Here is a 14,680-nt window from a genome sequence, read left to right on the forward strand (position 1 = left end):
CCGTTTATGCTGAACAAACCACGTATCATTTTACATAAGAACAAAATAGCCCTTTTCTATCCCATTTCAATTGTCTGGGGAGAAGTTCAACACTGAGGTCAAATTACTTAGTATTTCTCTTTAAGAAGATTGGCAAGAACTGAGTGATAATAACTACAGAGATTGGCCGTTAAACCCTATGAATCGTAGGTTTCTTGGAATTTCTTTCTCTAAATTCAGTGTTCTAGAACTCCAGCAGTGATTGTTGCATTAGAATGTTCAGTTAAGAACATTCTACTCACATACTTGTGATCTTACACCTGAAAGGGTTAAAGGAGAATAAAGGAGAAAACAAACCACTGACATAGCCAGTGTGTTTGAAGGCCTTTCTCCTTAAAAGAAAAAAAAAGGTTTAAAAGGACAGTCTCCGTGAGAATACACACGCGACTCCCACATCCTGACAGCGCTTGTGAAAGCAGGGGCGTAGCGGTCGTTTCCACTGGAAGAGTGGGGTGGAGATTGCACTTGTGTGAAGGGGGGGGAGGGGGAGGGGCACAGGGGATTGGGGAGGGGGGAAATCTCGTCAGCGGCAGTGTTCCAAAATTAATTAACAGCCTTTTTTAATGGAATCAGATGAAGTATTTGGACCCCAAGCCCCGGCGTGACATGGTGGGTACTAGGCTAATTGAACGCTGCTTGCAGCTGCTTAAATATTCATAATGCGGCCGCACCATCTGGGGGCCCGCGTGATCGCGGGGGCGCGGGTAACGCCGCGGAGAGCGCAGCTTCCACTGCTGAACGGGACGGCCCCCCTTCCCCCCCGACGCTGGGGGCGGCCCGTCCCGACGCGTCAGCAACAGCCCCCTCCGAAACGCTGAGAGCGCGGTCAGCCCCCCCCCCCCCGCGCACAGTCAAACCCAGCCACCGCTGAACGCTAATCAAGCCTCCAATCCAGAGGGGCGTTTCAAACCTCCGAACGAGGCTACCTCGCGACGCCAATATTTAAAGTTCAGAAATGCATAAATAAATTTTTAAAAGGCAGCCATTCCGTTTTGTTGGCACACGAAACGGAGAACAATTAGCCGCACGCTTCGCGGGCTTCGCTTAAGAGGAGAGGGACGACTCCGCGCCCGACGAGCAGCACTTATTCGCGGCGCTATTTATAGCGCGACGGAGACAGTTAATTAAATCCGCGTCCCCGGGGCACGTTTCCTAAACAATAGCAATATGTGTCGCAAAGAGAAGAGCGGCATCAAGTATCCCGCCGCTTCCTGAAGGTGAGACCGACGGCGGCCCGCCACTCAGGAAGCGCCTCGCGTGCTGATCACCAGCTGGTCCCGCCTTCTTTTTTTGTTGTCGTTGTTTGTGATGAACGGATTTAATTATACAAGTACGGCTCCCGGGGGCGGAGTCACGCGGGTGCTACGCCGGTCTGGAACGGCGTAGGCCCAGGCAAAAGGAGCGCCCCTCCCCCTCCCCCTCCCAAACCTCACGTTTCCCCAGAAGTACAACACAGACCCTTTGCCTTTACTTTAACCTGAAACTCACACCACAAAATGTGCTTTACATAGAACTGCATTCATCTGCTATTTCACCACTCCCATTAGGCTGAGGGAGGAAAGGATTTCAGACATCAGCTCTCAACAGCTGGTCAGGCAGAGATAGAGGGGAGGAGGTTTTATAACATACTCACACAGAGCCAAAACCGGTCAAAAACTAGAAACCTAAACATGCACAGGGGCTGTAGTTAGAGGGGCCCTGGAGCTGGACTTTAATTATTAAGCATCAGTAATCACAGAGGGAGGGGGGGGGGGAGCGAGAAAAGAAATGGCCCCATCCAGTCCCTTAATGAACTAATGGGGAAAGGGTGGGCTGGGGTGAACTCAGGCGGAATCCCCAAAGCATGACGCTGCGGCAGAGGGGGGTCCAGCTGGCTCCTAATGGGGGGGTGGAGGGGATGGGGAGGAGGAGGGGGGGGTCATTTGAGGAGTAAAACAAAAGGAAAGGCGGAAAATGAAGCCGGGCTGGTAAATGAGTAGCTGGGGAAGCGAGTGTCCTGTGGGCATGGCCCGAGTGCGCCAGAGGTTTCGCTCTGGGGGCTACTGTCCCGGTCTCGCCTCCCCACCCCCCCCGGCTGTACATCCGACACCCTTCCCGAAAAGCCGCACGGCCCCCCTTCCCCTCCGGTCCGCACCGGGACCACGCGGGGAGTGGGGAGCTCCGTTTTGGGGAGGGGGGCTTTGTGGTCGTTCCCTAGCACCACAGTGCAGTGTTACCGGCCCCGGATGTAGCTCTGTTCTACGCCCCAGACAATGCGGATCCATATGAAAAGGCAGAGTGGGTATTCCAAAAAAAAAACCCACTCTGCCACCGTAACGAGATCTGATCCCCCCGCTGTCCCTTCAGCCTCACCTTCAGCCCACTTTTTATCCCTGTGATCCGATTGGCCCTCGCCCTGCCCCCCCACGTCCCCACCCCACAGCCCCCCCCCTTATTTCCTCTGCCATTCTTCTGCATTTGTTAAGCAATTACAACCGAAATGAGCCCCCTACTAGGCCTCTCTCTCGGGGCCTCTGCTTTCAAGCTGAGCGACTGCCTTACCGGCCAATGGGAGCGCGGCTCCTTCGCACCCCCAGCGAATGGCTTTTCGCGGAGCACCGAGCTCCCGCCCACTAACCAATGGGAGGCAGAGTGGCCTGTGGATTAGTCAGACGTCTCTAACGCGCACGGACACAGAGTTTACACACAGGGCTCGGGTCCTTTCACCAGCAGCTCTTGTGTGAGCCGGTTATCGAGACACACGATCGCATCCTGCCTGAGGACCAGGCCCGGGCGCACTGGAGATGCCCGTCAAACGAAGAACAGAACACCCAGAGGGCTGCTTTCACCATGACAACCCCACCTGACCCAACCCGCAAAAGGAAAAAAAACAAAAGAAAAACAAGCTTCTCATGTCCTGTTTACGGCTCCCTTCCACCGCCCGCCAGCCAGTAAACAGCCTGGCTTCTCCCACCGCGGAAAAAAACAGCAGCGTGTTCATCGATGGCTCTGATGAGCTGGAGAGGGGGCGCGTTAGAGAGAGAGAGAGAGAGAGAGAGAGAGAGAGAGAGAGAGAGAGAGAGAGAGGAGAGAGTCCAAAACGGGGGGGGAATGTGAACAACTGACAGCACGGATGACTTCACAGCAACCCCTACCCCTCGCCCAACCGTGAGGGTAAGGAGCGTGTTACGACAAACGGGCGGTGTCGATAATGCTGCTGATAAGAGTCAGCAGAGCTCAGAGCCTGCTACTGCCCCCTGGCTGCCCGGGGGTGCAGTCGACACGGAGGGGATCGGTGACAGCTAAATGAACCCATTACTTCCGCAGACCGCCTCTCCCCCCCCCCCCCCCCTCGCCCCCCACCTCCCCCTAAATGCACTCTGCTCCTCTCTCCGGCTGCTCCCCCAAGACACAGCGGGGCCTGCAATATTAACTGCATTACTGATGAACTCAATCACAAGGTATCGGGCTGCAATGCACCAAAACAGGGCGAGGGGGAGGGGGAGGGGGGGGGCGCTATTGATTTTCAGCCATTGGGAGCGCGCCAACGCCGGTGACGGTGCTTATAAGAGCTCCCGGACAAATCGGCCCTTACGCAGACCGGGGCCGGGGCGGAGGGGGCGGACTCACGCCCAAACCTCACACCCGAGCCTCACACAGCACTGAACACGGAGGCTGAACGGAGCCAGCGTCTGCCCCCCCCCCCCCCCACACACACACAGAGGAGCTCCCCCTGTTAAAGTACAGCCTGCGCAGGCGCCAGCACTTAATGAATCAGGCACGAGGGGGCGGGGCAAGGGGCGGGGCCTGCAAGCTTGGCCAGATGGCCTCCCCTTGCCACCCCTAGCCCCGGTGAAAAGGCTCGCCCACACGCCGCTCTGAGGTTAAAAACGTATACATAACCCTGCTGCAACCCTGCAGCAACGCTGCGGGCACGTGCCAGGCTCACCACCTCCCGCCCGCCTCTGGCCCTGGGGGCGGGTGCCTGGCACACCGCAAGGTGCGCCCGGTGTATTTTTAGGCGCCCCAGCCGATTTCCAGCACGTGACTGGAACTCGCAGCCGCCGCCGCCGCCGCGGCGGAAACGGAGGGCTTCGTGTGGGCGTCCTTCAGGAGGCCGGGGGCGTAAACGACAGAGAGAGAGAGAGAGAGAGAGAGAGAGAGAGAGAGATCTCACCGATTTTCTCTCCCGGCCTCGCAGGCGGGGAATTAATTACCCTGATTAAACGCCGTCCGTCCGGGCGGCGGGAGACGGAGAGGAATTAGCGTTCCCGCGCTGAACTCCTTCCCGCCGTCGCCGGCGGCGACGGACGCCGCGTTCCAATTCCGTGCGGCCGCCGCGCTATTCTTAGCGCCTCGGATGAAGGCGGAAAGAAAGAAATAAGGAAAGGGAAGAAGGAAGGAAGGAGGACGGTCGTGGCGGTGAGATTTGCCTACAGAACAGGACACATTAGTGGAGCAGGACAGGGTGCATCCCCCCCCCCCCCCCCCCCCCCCCTCTACAGCAGCCCTGTGTGCTCTCCTGGAACCACGACAGGTGCTATCCACCACTCCCTTTACCACGAGGGGGGGGGCATACAGGGCCCCCTTTCATAACAATTACTAAAACAATAAGGGGGGGGGGGGAGAGGCAGGGGGAGGGGAGTACAGGGCTCTTTTGTTTTCTCACAGGACAGTGGCTGTGGGTACAGCAGGCCCCACATAATGGCCTGCAGTGATTCCTGTGACAGTTGGAGCGGACAGTAGGCCCCTCTGTGCTCCTGTGTGCAGTCAGGCCCCGTCGCACTCACAGCAGTTTACTGTAAATCACTCTGTTTATAAGCCATAACCCATAAACCTGAAATACAGATTGTGCCGCCTCACCAACGGTGAGTAGGTGTCCACCCACAAGGGCGTGAAATATTATACAGGCCTACATAGTACGATACGAAAGTAGAATCCTTCGTGTCACTGCCATTTGAAAGGTAAGGCTGGGCGGCCATTTTGAATAATAACTGATACACCACTTCACAGCCCCAATAAAAGTCTGTGTGGCTTCGGATGAAGAGTCACCCGCGTTTAAAAGGGAGAGACGGGTTGTCTGAACAGTGCGGCCGGGGGTAAGAGCACGGGTCCGAGTGGGTTAGACGCTCCTGCGTGCTCCCCCGTCAGAAACGCCTTTCTTACGCCGTCTGGCGCACGCTGTAACCCTGTGCCCGTAACAGACGCTCGCTCCAGAGGAACGGGACGTTCGCCGCGTTTCCACCACCGCGGCGAGCGTCGATAGCATCGATAGCCCCGCCACAAACGGCAAGGATAAAGGGCTATAAAGCCAGTCAGTAAGCCTACCGTGGCTCCTCGGGCAACCACACTCACGAACAGGCATATAAAAATTAATATTTCACAGGGCATTTATTAAGATGCAGGCCCAGTTAACGTGGCAAGGCAAGTGTAGGTCGGTTTATAACTGCTCTGAGAGAGGAGCCTGCTTCACTTTTCATCTGCAAAAGTTAAACACACATCAGGCCAACCACTGCAGTGGTTTCAGCACATTGTTCCCAGCATGCATTGGGGCAGGTACGTGTCCTCCAGTCACACAGGAAGCCCTGCCGCTACTAAACAGCACTATCCCTTCCAAAAGAAAGAAATTCTTTCTAAACACACACACACACGCGTACACACACATCTCAGACAAATGTTCTCAACATACACACACCTCTCTGTCACACTGACACACGCACGCTCAGAGCAAACACAAAGCACTCAGCAGAAAAACAAACCCACACAATCCGCTCCGTAACACACACCCACCCGCTGTGGCTGCAGTGTGTGCACACTGCAGACGCGAGTTCACCCTACGCACGCGAAGCAAAAGCAGAAAAACAGTCAACCAGACATGACCGTTTGCACTTCAAGAGAAACACCCGTGGCCTTTCACCAGCGAGGGCACAGGCCGAAACATTCTGCTTCCTCTCGTTCGCCTCCGTCTGGGTTCACAATGTAATTAAGTGGAACTTTCTTCAGAACACAAGTGCTTTCATCTCCTCCGACGCGTAATCTGATCTGACAGCCAAAAATATCTGATTACAAACTCGAAAAATCTAATTAGGAACATTGTTTTCTCGAATTAAAAAAGCTTTCCGGGCGGCGAATGGAAGAGAGGCTGTTCATTTTCCCCCAAATTTGACTGTGTGAAATCTGCGTTTTGAATGAAAGGGAGAAGGCAAATGGGCTTATGCAAAAACCCGCAGCGAATGTAAATGATTTCCATTTGAGTGCGGCCGAATTTTACACTCCACATAAAAACCTTTTTCTTTTTTTTATAGAGAGGGAGAGGGGCCGAACAAAGCAGGAGCCAAGAAAAACGGACGCGCCTCAACAGCCTTGTGCTCATCGGTGTAAAAAAAAAAATACCCCCAAAAAAACGAGTACCCGGCGTTTGGGTTCGACTCCTTTCAACGGGGCCCGGCGCTCATCAACCCACAGAACACCGAGCGGCGTCCGAGAAGCGCAGACACGAGCGAAAGAAGTAGTTCAGCGAGAGAAAGTGCCCCGTCAGCCGAGCGGGCTTCAAAGGGCGCGAGCCGACGCGTTTCCGCGGCTGGAACGGGGGGGGGGCGGGGGGCGATGACTACGGCGAGTTACCGCGAGGTGCCGCTAAACGGAATGGCAGCACGGGGAGGGGGGGGGGGGGGGGGGGGGGTGAGTGGCGGAGTCACTTCCGCTCAGAGTTGGGCCTCCCTCAGATCACAACAAGACAACAGGGGCCAGGCCTGACGTTTGGGGGGGGGGGGGTCTGTGGGTAATTCAGTCAGGGGGGTGGGGGCTCTGCATGTGCGCTAAACTGCTTCTTAGAGAGGGGGCTGACCGGGCTAAGTCCCGCAGGAATTCGCTTCTCCTCCACTTTGGGAGTTATTGAGACTTCACAAAGGGGGCCAGCGCCCCACTGCTCTCTGTGTGAATGTGAGGGGCTGCAGGGCTGTCCCCCCCAAACCCCCCTGCCTCCCCCCCCCTCCCACAGAACAACAGTGCGCAGTCCAGCTGGGAAACAAAGCATGACCCAGTAATCCCCCAAGCCCGCTCCAAACCTGCCCCGTCCGCTCTGAAGACTTAATAAGACCGCGACGTGGCGGGAGGGGGCAGGAACACCTCGGGGGTGGGGTGGGGGTGGGGGGCACAGAGTCAGGGTTCACGTGTTTAAAGCCCTCCACTCCCCCCCCCCCCCCCAGTTTGTAAAAAGCCGACTTTGTGCGAAATCCTAATCAAGGCGAGTGAGGAATGTCGCCCGCCCTCGATCGCCTCTCGTTTCGAAAATTGTCCCGGGGGGTGGGGGGGTGGGGGGGGCGATTTAAGGGCGGTCCCGGGCCGCGAACGGTCAGCAGTCGCATTCCACACCAAACAATGGCGGAGGGGAACGAGCCGGTCGGACGGGGGCAGTGACCGCTTGACCGTCCCGCGCTCCTGGGACCCGAAAGCGCTAGTTACCGTAGCGAGCGTCGTCAGGGGCAGAGCGGCGAAACCCGGTGGCTGAGGCCCGTCGTGTTCGCCGACCTGACCTTTTTGGGACTTCCTCCGTGACGGAGGCGGAGTGGGAGAGACGAGACGCGAGGCGACGTACGGAGAGGAAAAGGTGGAGACACGGGCCTGCTCTCCGTCTCCTAAGATTCATGAAGTCGGGGGTCATGGATGGAGCGAGCGGCAGCACCCAGCAGAGAGACAGGCGAGCCGAACGCACGGCGGGATTTTACCGCCAGAGCGGCTGCTCCTTAAAGCGCTGCTCGAGGCCCTCGTTTAGTCAGCTGCTCGTTTATGACTCAGTGACTCAGGCGCTGCGGAAACCAGCCGAAGAACAGCGAGGGGCCCACTGAGACCCCCCCCCCCCCCCGCCCCCCCCCCCCCCGCGCGATGACCTGGATGACATTACAAACGCTTCCTGCTTCCTCCCGGCTCGCCCCTCTCCGTGACATCATCACGCAGAAAACCGTCCTGCCCCCGGCCTCGCTTCACAGTCTCAACCCACAAACAGCACGTCCGCTTCGTCCGTCGGCAGACCTTGCACCCCCTAAAAGCTCAGGAGCAGAGAGCACACCCCCGGGCTGGAGGCGCTCCCTCCCCCGGCCGCAGCTCCGCGGATACGCGCCGCGCCGCGCAGTCGGAGCGTTTAAGCCGCGCACAAAGCTCCCGGAACCTTCTCTCCGTTCGCCGCGCGCACATCAGGCTCATTCAGGCAAGACAAAGGCGGGCAGGGAGCGGGCAGACAAAGAGAACAAAGCCTCGTTTAATCCAAAATTAAAAGGTGCCGAAACAGAACGGAGCCCCCCCCCTCAGCCTCCTCGCACCCGGCTTCCCTCTGACGTCTGCCCGTCTCCAATCACGACAGGGGACGGCTGGGGGGTGGGGGGGGGGGGGAGAGGGGGGCAGAGAAGTGTGCGTTTTGCGTGCGTGTTTGTGTTTTCCGTAGGAGAGCTGGACGGCTGCGTCAGGGAGACTGGAAGTGAGGAGCGAGAGCAGAGAAATTAACACGGCTCGTCACCTCCACGCCACAGACGAGTATCACCCTTTCCAGAAAAAGCTCAGCCTTCTCTCTCTCCCTCTCTCTCTCCCCCTCTCTCAGTCTCTTGCTCTCCCTCTCTCTCCTTCCACCCACAGTACCCTACCCAGGGAGAAGACTACGCAAATGCTGGGAAACGGAAAGTCTGTCACATTCCATAAATATGTTTTATGAGGCCCTTTGTTCAGCGCTTGCAGTATCTCCGCGAGTTCAAAACCCGGCCGACAGAACAGACGCAGACGCTGCGCGGCGAGAACACGTCCCTCGTCCTTTCAGCTTCCGGGCTTCCTCAGAGAGGGGCTCGCGGGGAGAGCTCAGAAAAGGGGCCCAGGCCCTGGACGCAAACGGACGCGGGGGCCCTGCGTCAAAGCCGCTCCCCGGGATCCAGCGCCGATGAACCGCACGCCCCTCTACAGCGGACGCCGCTCGAACCTGCGCCGAGCGTCGCCGTGACGACGCTCCGCGCGAGAGAAAGCCTCGAATCGGGTACAGGCGCAGCCACGTTCGTGCGCACGGCACCTGCGCAGGTTCGAAACCCTGCTGGCGAGGTGGTTCAGTGACGTGTGCAGACGAGCCGAGGTTTTTACAAGACCCGGAACTGGACCTTGGAACCCGGGGCCCACACGCACAGGGCGAGGGCTCGCCCCCCGTTGTGCACGTTTACTGGAGCGCGGTTCCAGTGTCCCCAACTCCAGGTGTGACCACACTCCAGCTCATCCTCCGGTAAATACAGACCCCGTATGTAGGCAATATTTACCAAAATAAAACTTGAACCTGACCTCCACATAAACTTTTAGGCAGGTTTTATTTTTTTTATTTTATTTTTTTAAATAAAAACAAAACTGACCTAATTGGGTGCTCACGAGTGGGAAAAAAAAACGAAGAGTGAGATCTGGAAAATGACACGTTCGCCATTATTTGATGTGGTGTCCAAAATGACGAAATGAATGGTGCTGCCGTTACGGGCTGAAACAGAGAAAGCTGAACGCCACAGAACACGCTTCCATTGGTAACGAAACCGAGAACCTGCCTGGAAGCCATCGGGCCGAGCGAGCGAGCGAGAGAGAGAGAGAGAGAGAGAGAGAGCAGGCGGGAACCAGCAGAGCCTTTCCACCACCAGGTGACAAATACAGCCAGAATGACTGGAGGACGGGGTGAGTGTGGGCAGAGCAGCAACCCCCCCCCCCACCCCCACCCCACACCTCCACCGCCGCCGGCTCATTGGACGGGCCCAGAAAAGTCTGCGAAGCGGCAGGAGGAAGTGCGGAGACGCTCCGCCCAGCGCCAACGCTCCCCCAGGAGTCCGCACGCCGCCGCCAGCCGCCACCAGCCGCAGCTTATCTTAGCACCTTCAGCGCCGCTTCGAAGCAAACGCGGCCCACGGTGAGAAGGAGAGGGGCGGGGGGGGAGTGGGGGTTCCACCACCTCGCTGTTCGCTTGTTGGCTTGTGTCCCTCTGCTGCCCCCCCCCCTCCCGGGTGGGGAAGAGAGTGCTCTCGGGGCAAAAAAAAAAAAAGAAAAGAAAAAAAAAATGAAAGCACAAGAGTCTACCCCGGTGAGGAAGGAGTGCTGTAGTTAGCTGAAACGCGCAGGACGCACGTACAGGACAAACCTGCTTTGCAGCCTGCTTAATACAACTGCAGCTTTTCTTAATGCCATATCCTATTAAAGGACATTCACATTTGTGTTCACACTCGCATTTCTGACTGGGGGGGGGGGGGGGGAAGGCAAAAGTCCCCTATCCCACTTCAGCAGAGTCCATGTGAGGGAACTGTAGCCGAACACAGAAAACACGCCTGAATTGCATTATACCTTATGCACATTTCAACTACCTTTTCCAACTGCCCTCTTTGCACACTGGTATCAACAAACACGTGAGGGAGGACTTACTTTAGCCAGACGGTAAAATCAGATTACTCTACCCAAGTTCGCACTTTAAGAAAATAAGCTTTTACTGTTCCATTTTAAAACTAGCATGGAGAGTGGCTCCTTTCATGAAATGATCCTTTCAAGGTCTGTAAATGTGTGCCCACGTTACTTCTTTACAGCCAAGTTATCACATTTCCAGAAATGCAGCCCTTTTTTCAAGCAACACAGAAGACCTTTGTGCGTATAAAAGGAACCAGGGGTTCATTATTTGAGTGAAGGTATGCGTAGCCTGTTTTCTCTTAATTCATAACACCTCTGGCGATTGGGGACCGGGAGTTTCCAATAACATTCATCGTAGGGTTGAGCACTACAAATACTCTATAAAAGGGCAATAATGCTGACATAAAAAGATTAATTCCCCATTCACTGAATAGCAAAGTATACAAAACACTCGGAAAGAGCATTCAAACGAATTTTAGCTACAATTAAACTGCAACTTATTGTTTGACCATCATCATAATGCAAGGTTCATTTCAAATTACGAGGCTGATTAGAACTGTAACTAATTCATCCAGTCTATAAAATAACTGGTAATCGTTGTTTTTGTAACGTACAATGGTGAATTGTTGCAAAATGTAATAAATATTGGGTTTAAGTTATGCGTATTTTCAAGGATAAAGCCACAAACACTCAAAACAATTGAATGAAACGCAAATCATTTCGTATTACAGTGTCGAAGGCACAGACACTGCATACCGTGGGTCTATCGTTCCGTCTTTTCAGGATTGAACTACATAATTCATAAAAAATATTTCTTAAATAGGCTAATTCCCTCATCTGCAATTCCCCATTAGGCTATACAGCCTACATCTAAAGCCGAGGGGTGATCAAAAGCTGAACCAAGATCATTTGCCTCGCTTTGTAACATTTAATATACCACTAAAATTACACATTTTTTTATATTAAGATCTTAGCGCATACAGAGATTAGAGCACCATGAGAAGAGTCCCGCGTTTAAAAAAAAAACCTTAGCGCTTGCTTTTCTGCAGCGATCGCACTGGCTTTAAATGAGACGGCTATCGATCATTTATCATAACTAGCAAGCTATTGTGTAGCGTACCCGGTTCCTAAAGACTACTACACGAAGAAATCCGTTTTAATCGTAAAACCGAACGTAAGCAAGTCATTCTGTAACTAAACAACTTGCTATTGCTGGCCTGCACCGGGTGAAAACATTTGCTGAATTAAATCGGATAAGAATCCTTTGTCTTGCCCCAACAAGAGCAAATAAACAAAAGACGGATACGAAAAAAAAGATCAAAGCGGATTAGACTGGCTAAATTTTAATAAGATATTCAATTGTCGCCGTTGTGCGACTCTCCCCTCCTCCAAACACCTCAAAACATTCTTAAAATAAACACATTACGCTTCGAAAACACAGAATAAAAACGCTTATCAATAGTCAATACTGCTCCATTGTGACAGCGTCTGCATTTTTTCCATCGAGCAAGGAAAGAATGTAACCCTTATCGGAAAAACCTCTAGTAATGTGGCCAACACGGTGGTACAGCGACTATCGATTCGCCGAGGGAAAAACACGGAAAACTGAAGAATCTAGCGCTTCCCATTGTAAAATTATATTTATATTTGCCGTAATCCACACGAACAACAATTCGTTTTGGTTCCATAACAAGAAACCGCCTATTCAATCGGCAAAAAGGCAGCCCTTTAAATTTTAAAAAGCTGACACAGATCCGCGTCGCTTTTCCGTTGACCAGCACATACACAGGTAGAACTGTTGCAAACAAAAGTACATTTAACCCGAATTGAAATCGTGTGGCACTCGTTTTCGATAGAAAATTCACATATAATCAACTTTTTACGTAATGTTATAAACTTCCATCCGTTTCGAAACAAAGCCTACAGCAGCCTATTCCTCTTTCGTGAAGTTTGTGCGAGTCTGTTACGGAGATTCAAAAAGGGGAGACTGAACCCCGAAATGCTGTGTTCGATCCACTTACCGACTTGCAATACATTTTCCACACAACCGCTCTCCAAAAGCCGGATTCCCCTGCGAAAAGGCAGTCCATCTCCGGTGCCCCCAGCCCCCGAATTTCCTACAGCGTTGGATACTCCACCGGGGACAGCCCCAGATCCAACGGGAGCTCCCGAGCCCACCACGGGACCCTCCTCGCCCGCTCCGCGGCACTGAAATGACGAATACATGCAGATTTCCCTTTCGTTCCTCGGGAAGGACCAGTACACGATGCGGCGCTGCACTGGCTCCGGGATCCGCTCGAAGCGCTCCTCCACCCTCTCGAAGGCCCATTTCTCCGCTACGGCCTTAGCGGCACAGTCCAAAAGAGATTCCGGGCAGTGCAACCGAGAGTTCGGAAAACCCGGTCCAGGCCCCGGACCTGGGCCTCTGGGAGCAGGGCGCAAGCACGGTCGCTTGCTAGCCGGGGGTAAAGATAGATGAATTGGCGGCTGAGGCGGTTGCTCTCCACGTCCCTCCGCCATGACGACCAGATAAACACTGAAAGCAGAAGACCAGTTTGGGAATCGCAGAGACAGCAGCTCTGCACGAGGGGAGGGGGCGGGGGGTCGTACGTCACCGCCAATAACAATTGCTGCATCCCACAAAACCGAAGAACTTTACAAATGACACGGGGAATAAGTTTTCGAAATCTGGTTGTTTTTCATTGTAGTTACTGAAGTACACCTACATTGATTCATATTTTGAAGATCGATTATCCGGATGTAGAACAGTCTACATCTATGTCATGTAACAACAACAACAACAACAATAGCAAAAATAATAATAACAACACACAGAAACAAACACCAAAAACACGACTCTCATTGACACGATTATTATTATTATTATTGTTGTTATTGTTATTATTATTATTACTGTTATTATTATTATTATTATTATTATTATTATTATTATTAATAATAATAATAAACTGACAGTATGCCTAATTGCTGTGATAAACGAGGGAAATATGTCCATATGTACACGAAGAATAAAATACATTTCTCTCTTTTAAAATATTTAAATTGGGTAACGTGCAGGCTATCTTTTACTGTAACTATGTAAATCTTGCTCATTGATGTGGGGCAGAATTACAAAGCCATTGACTTGTAAATTTAATTCACAACATTTGGCCTTAAATACCTATCAGTGTCTACGAAAGGCCTAATACACATCCATGGAATACCCAAGTTACCTTGACTCGCTCCTTTTGTAGGTGTCAGGCTGTATTCACAAGCTTTGGATAATTGTGGAGCCAGAAATCCTAACCGAAATTCTCCTCATTCCACCAAAGTTTCCAATTGGTTGAAATGTGCATTTGAATCCGCGTCTGTAGCCAATATACTCCTGCACATTGTAACGTTTTTATTCAGGTGTTTAATGGGCTAATGTTAATAAGTAAAATATACAGCCTTAATGAACCCATGCAAGGGTAAAAAGGTGAAAAAACTACGATCGTGTTTTATGCACAAAAGTGAGAAAACTGCCTGTTTTCAATTGTTAGCATTCGAAGTTCAACATTCAAATTTGAGTTGAACCAGCTACAATGTCGTTTTAAAACAGCGTAACAGACCCTGTCATACCTATACAGATAGTCATTTTACATAATTTTTCAAACCCCCTTAAATTTCCATTTAAATATAGAATAGTGTAAAATAAAAAGTAATACACACTATTTTTGCTGTCCAGCCAAACATTTAATGGTCTTATTTATCACTAGTATGTCAACATATGGTTTATATTTTATATTTTGGCATTCTAAGGTACTCTGTCCTAGGATAATGAAACTTACCAGACATCAGAGTTGGGACCAATTCTGTTTCAATTCAAGAAATTAATTTAAATTTAACAGACTAATACAGAAATACTCATGTAGCATTATTTTTCAATTCATGAAGTGACTACAATTCATTTGCTGAGCTGAAACGAACTGACCCCAACTCTGTAACAATTCTACATATGTTACAATTAGCAGGGGTCCAGCATTTTAAATATGAAGTCTTCTGAAAAATGGTCATTTTATTGATGCTTATTGAAGCATGTGAATGCTGGCCATATATTTCCTCTGTCTGAAATGCTTTGGTGGCGATCCCCTATCATGGTAATAAAGCTTGATTGAATCCTTGAAACTACATCCTTGGGTGAAGTACTCTCCTCTCACGCTCTCTGGCTCTCTCTCTCTCCTTCTTTTTTAAATCCAATTATCAATGGAGGATGCCAAAAGTT

The 14,680-nt window shown here is 52.1% G+C and overlaps 1 protein-coding gene across 1 annotated transcript in view; it reads right to left on the bottom strand.

Moving 5' to 3' along the window:
• Window positions 1-12,980, bottom strand: part of zswim5 (zinc finger, SWIM-type containing 5) — a 60,413-nt gene extending 47,433 nt beyond the window's left edge. Inside the window, exon 1 of the mRNA XM_064341705.1 lies at window positions 12,438-12,980. Coding sequence (XP_064197775.1) covers window positions 12,438-12,936 — 499 coding nt within the window. The 5' untranslated portion in view covers window positions 12,937-12,980. The remainder of the gene's footprint in view (window positions 1-12,437) is intronic.
• Between the last annotated feature and the right edge of the window lie 1,700 nt (window positions 12,981-14,680).

Source organism: Anguilla rostrata, chromosome 6, assembly GCF_018555375.3.
Source record: "Anguilla rostrata isolate EN2019 chromosome 6, ASM1855537v3, whole genome shotgun sequence".
NCBI lineage: Eukaryota > Metazoa > Chordata > Actinopteri > Anguilliformes > Anguillidae > Anguilla > Anguilla rostrata.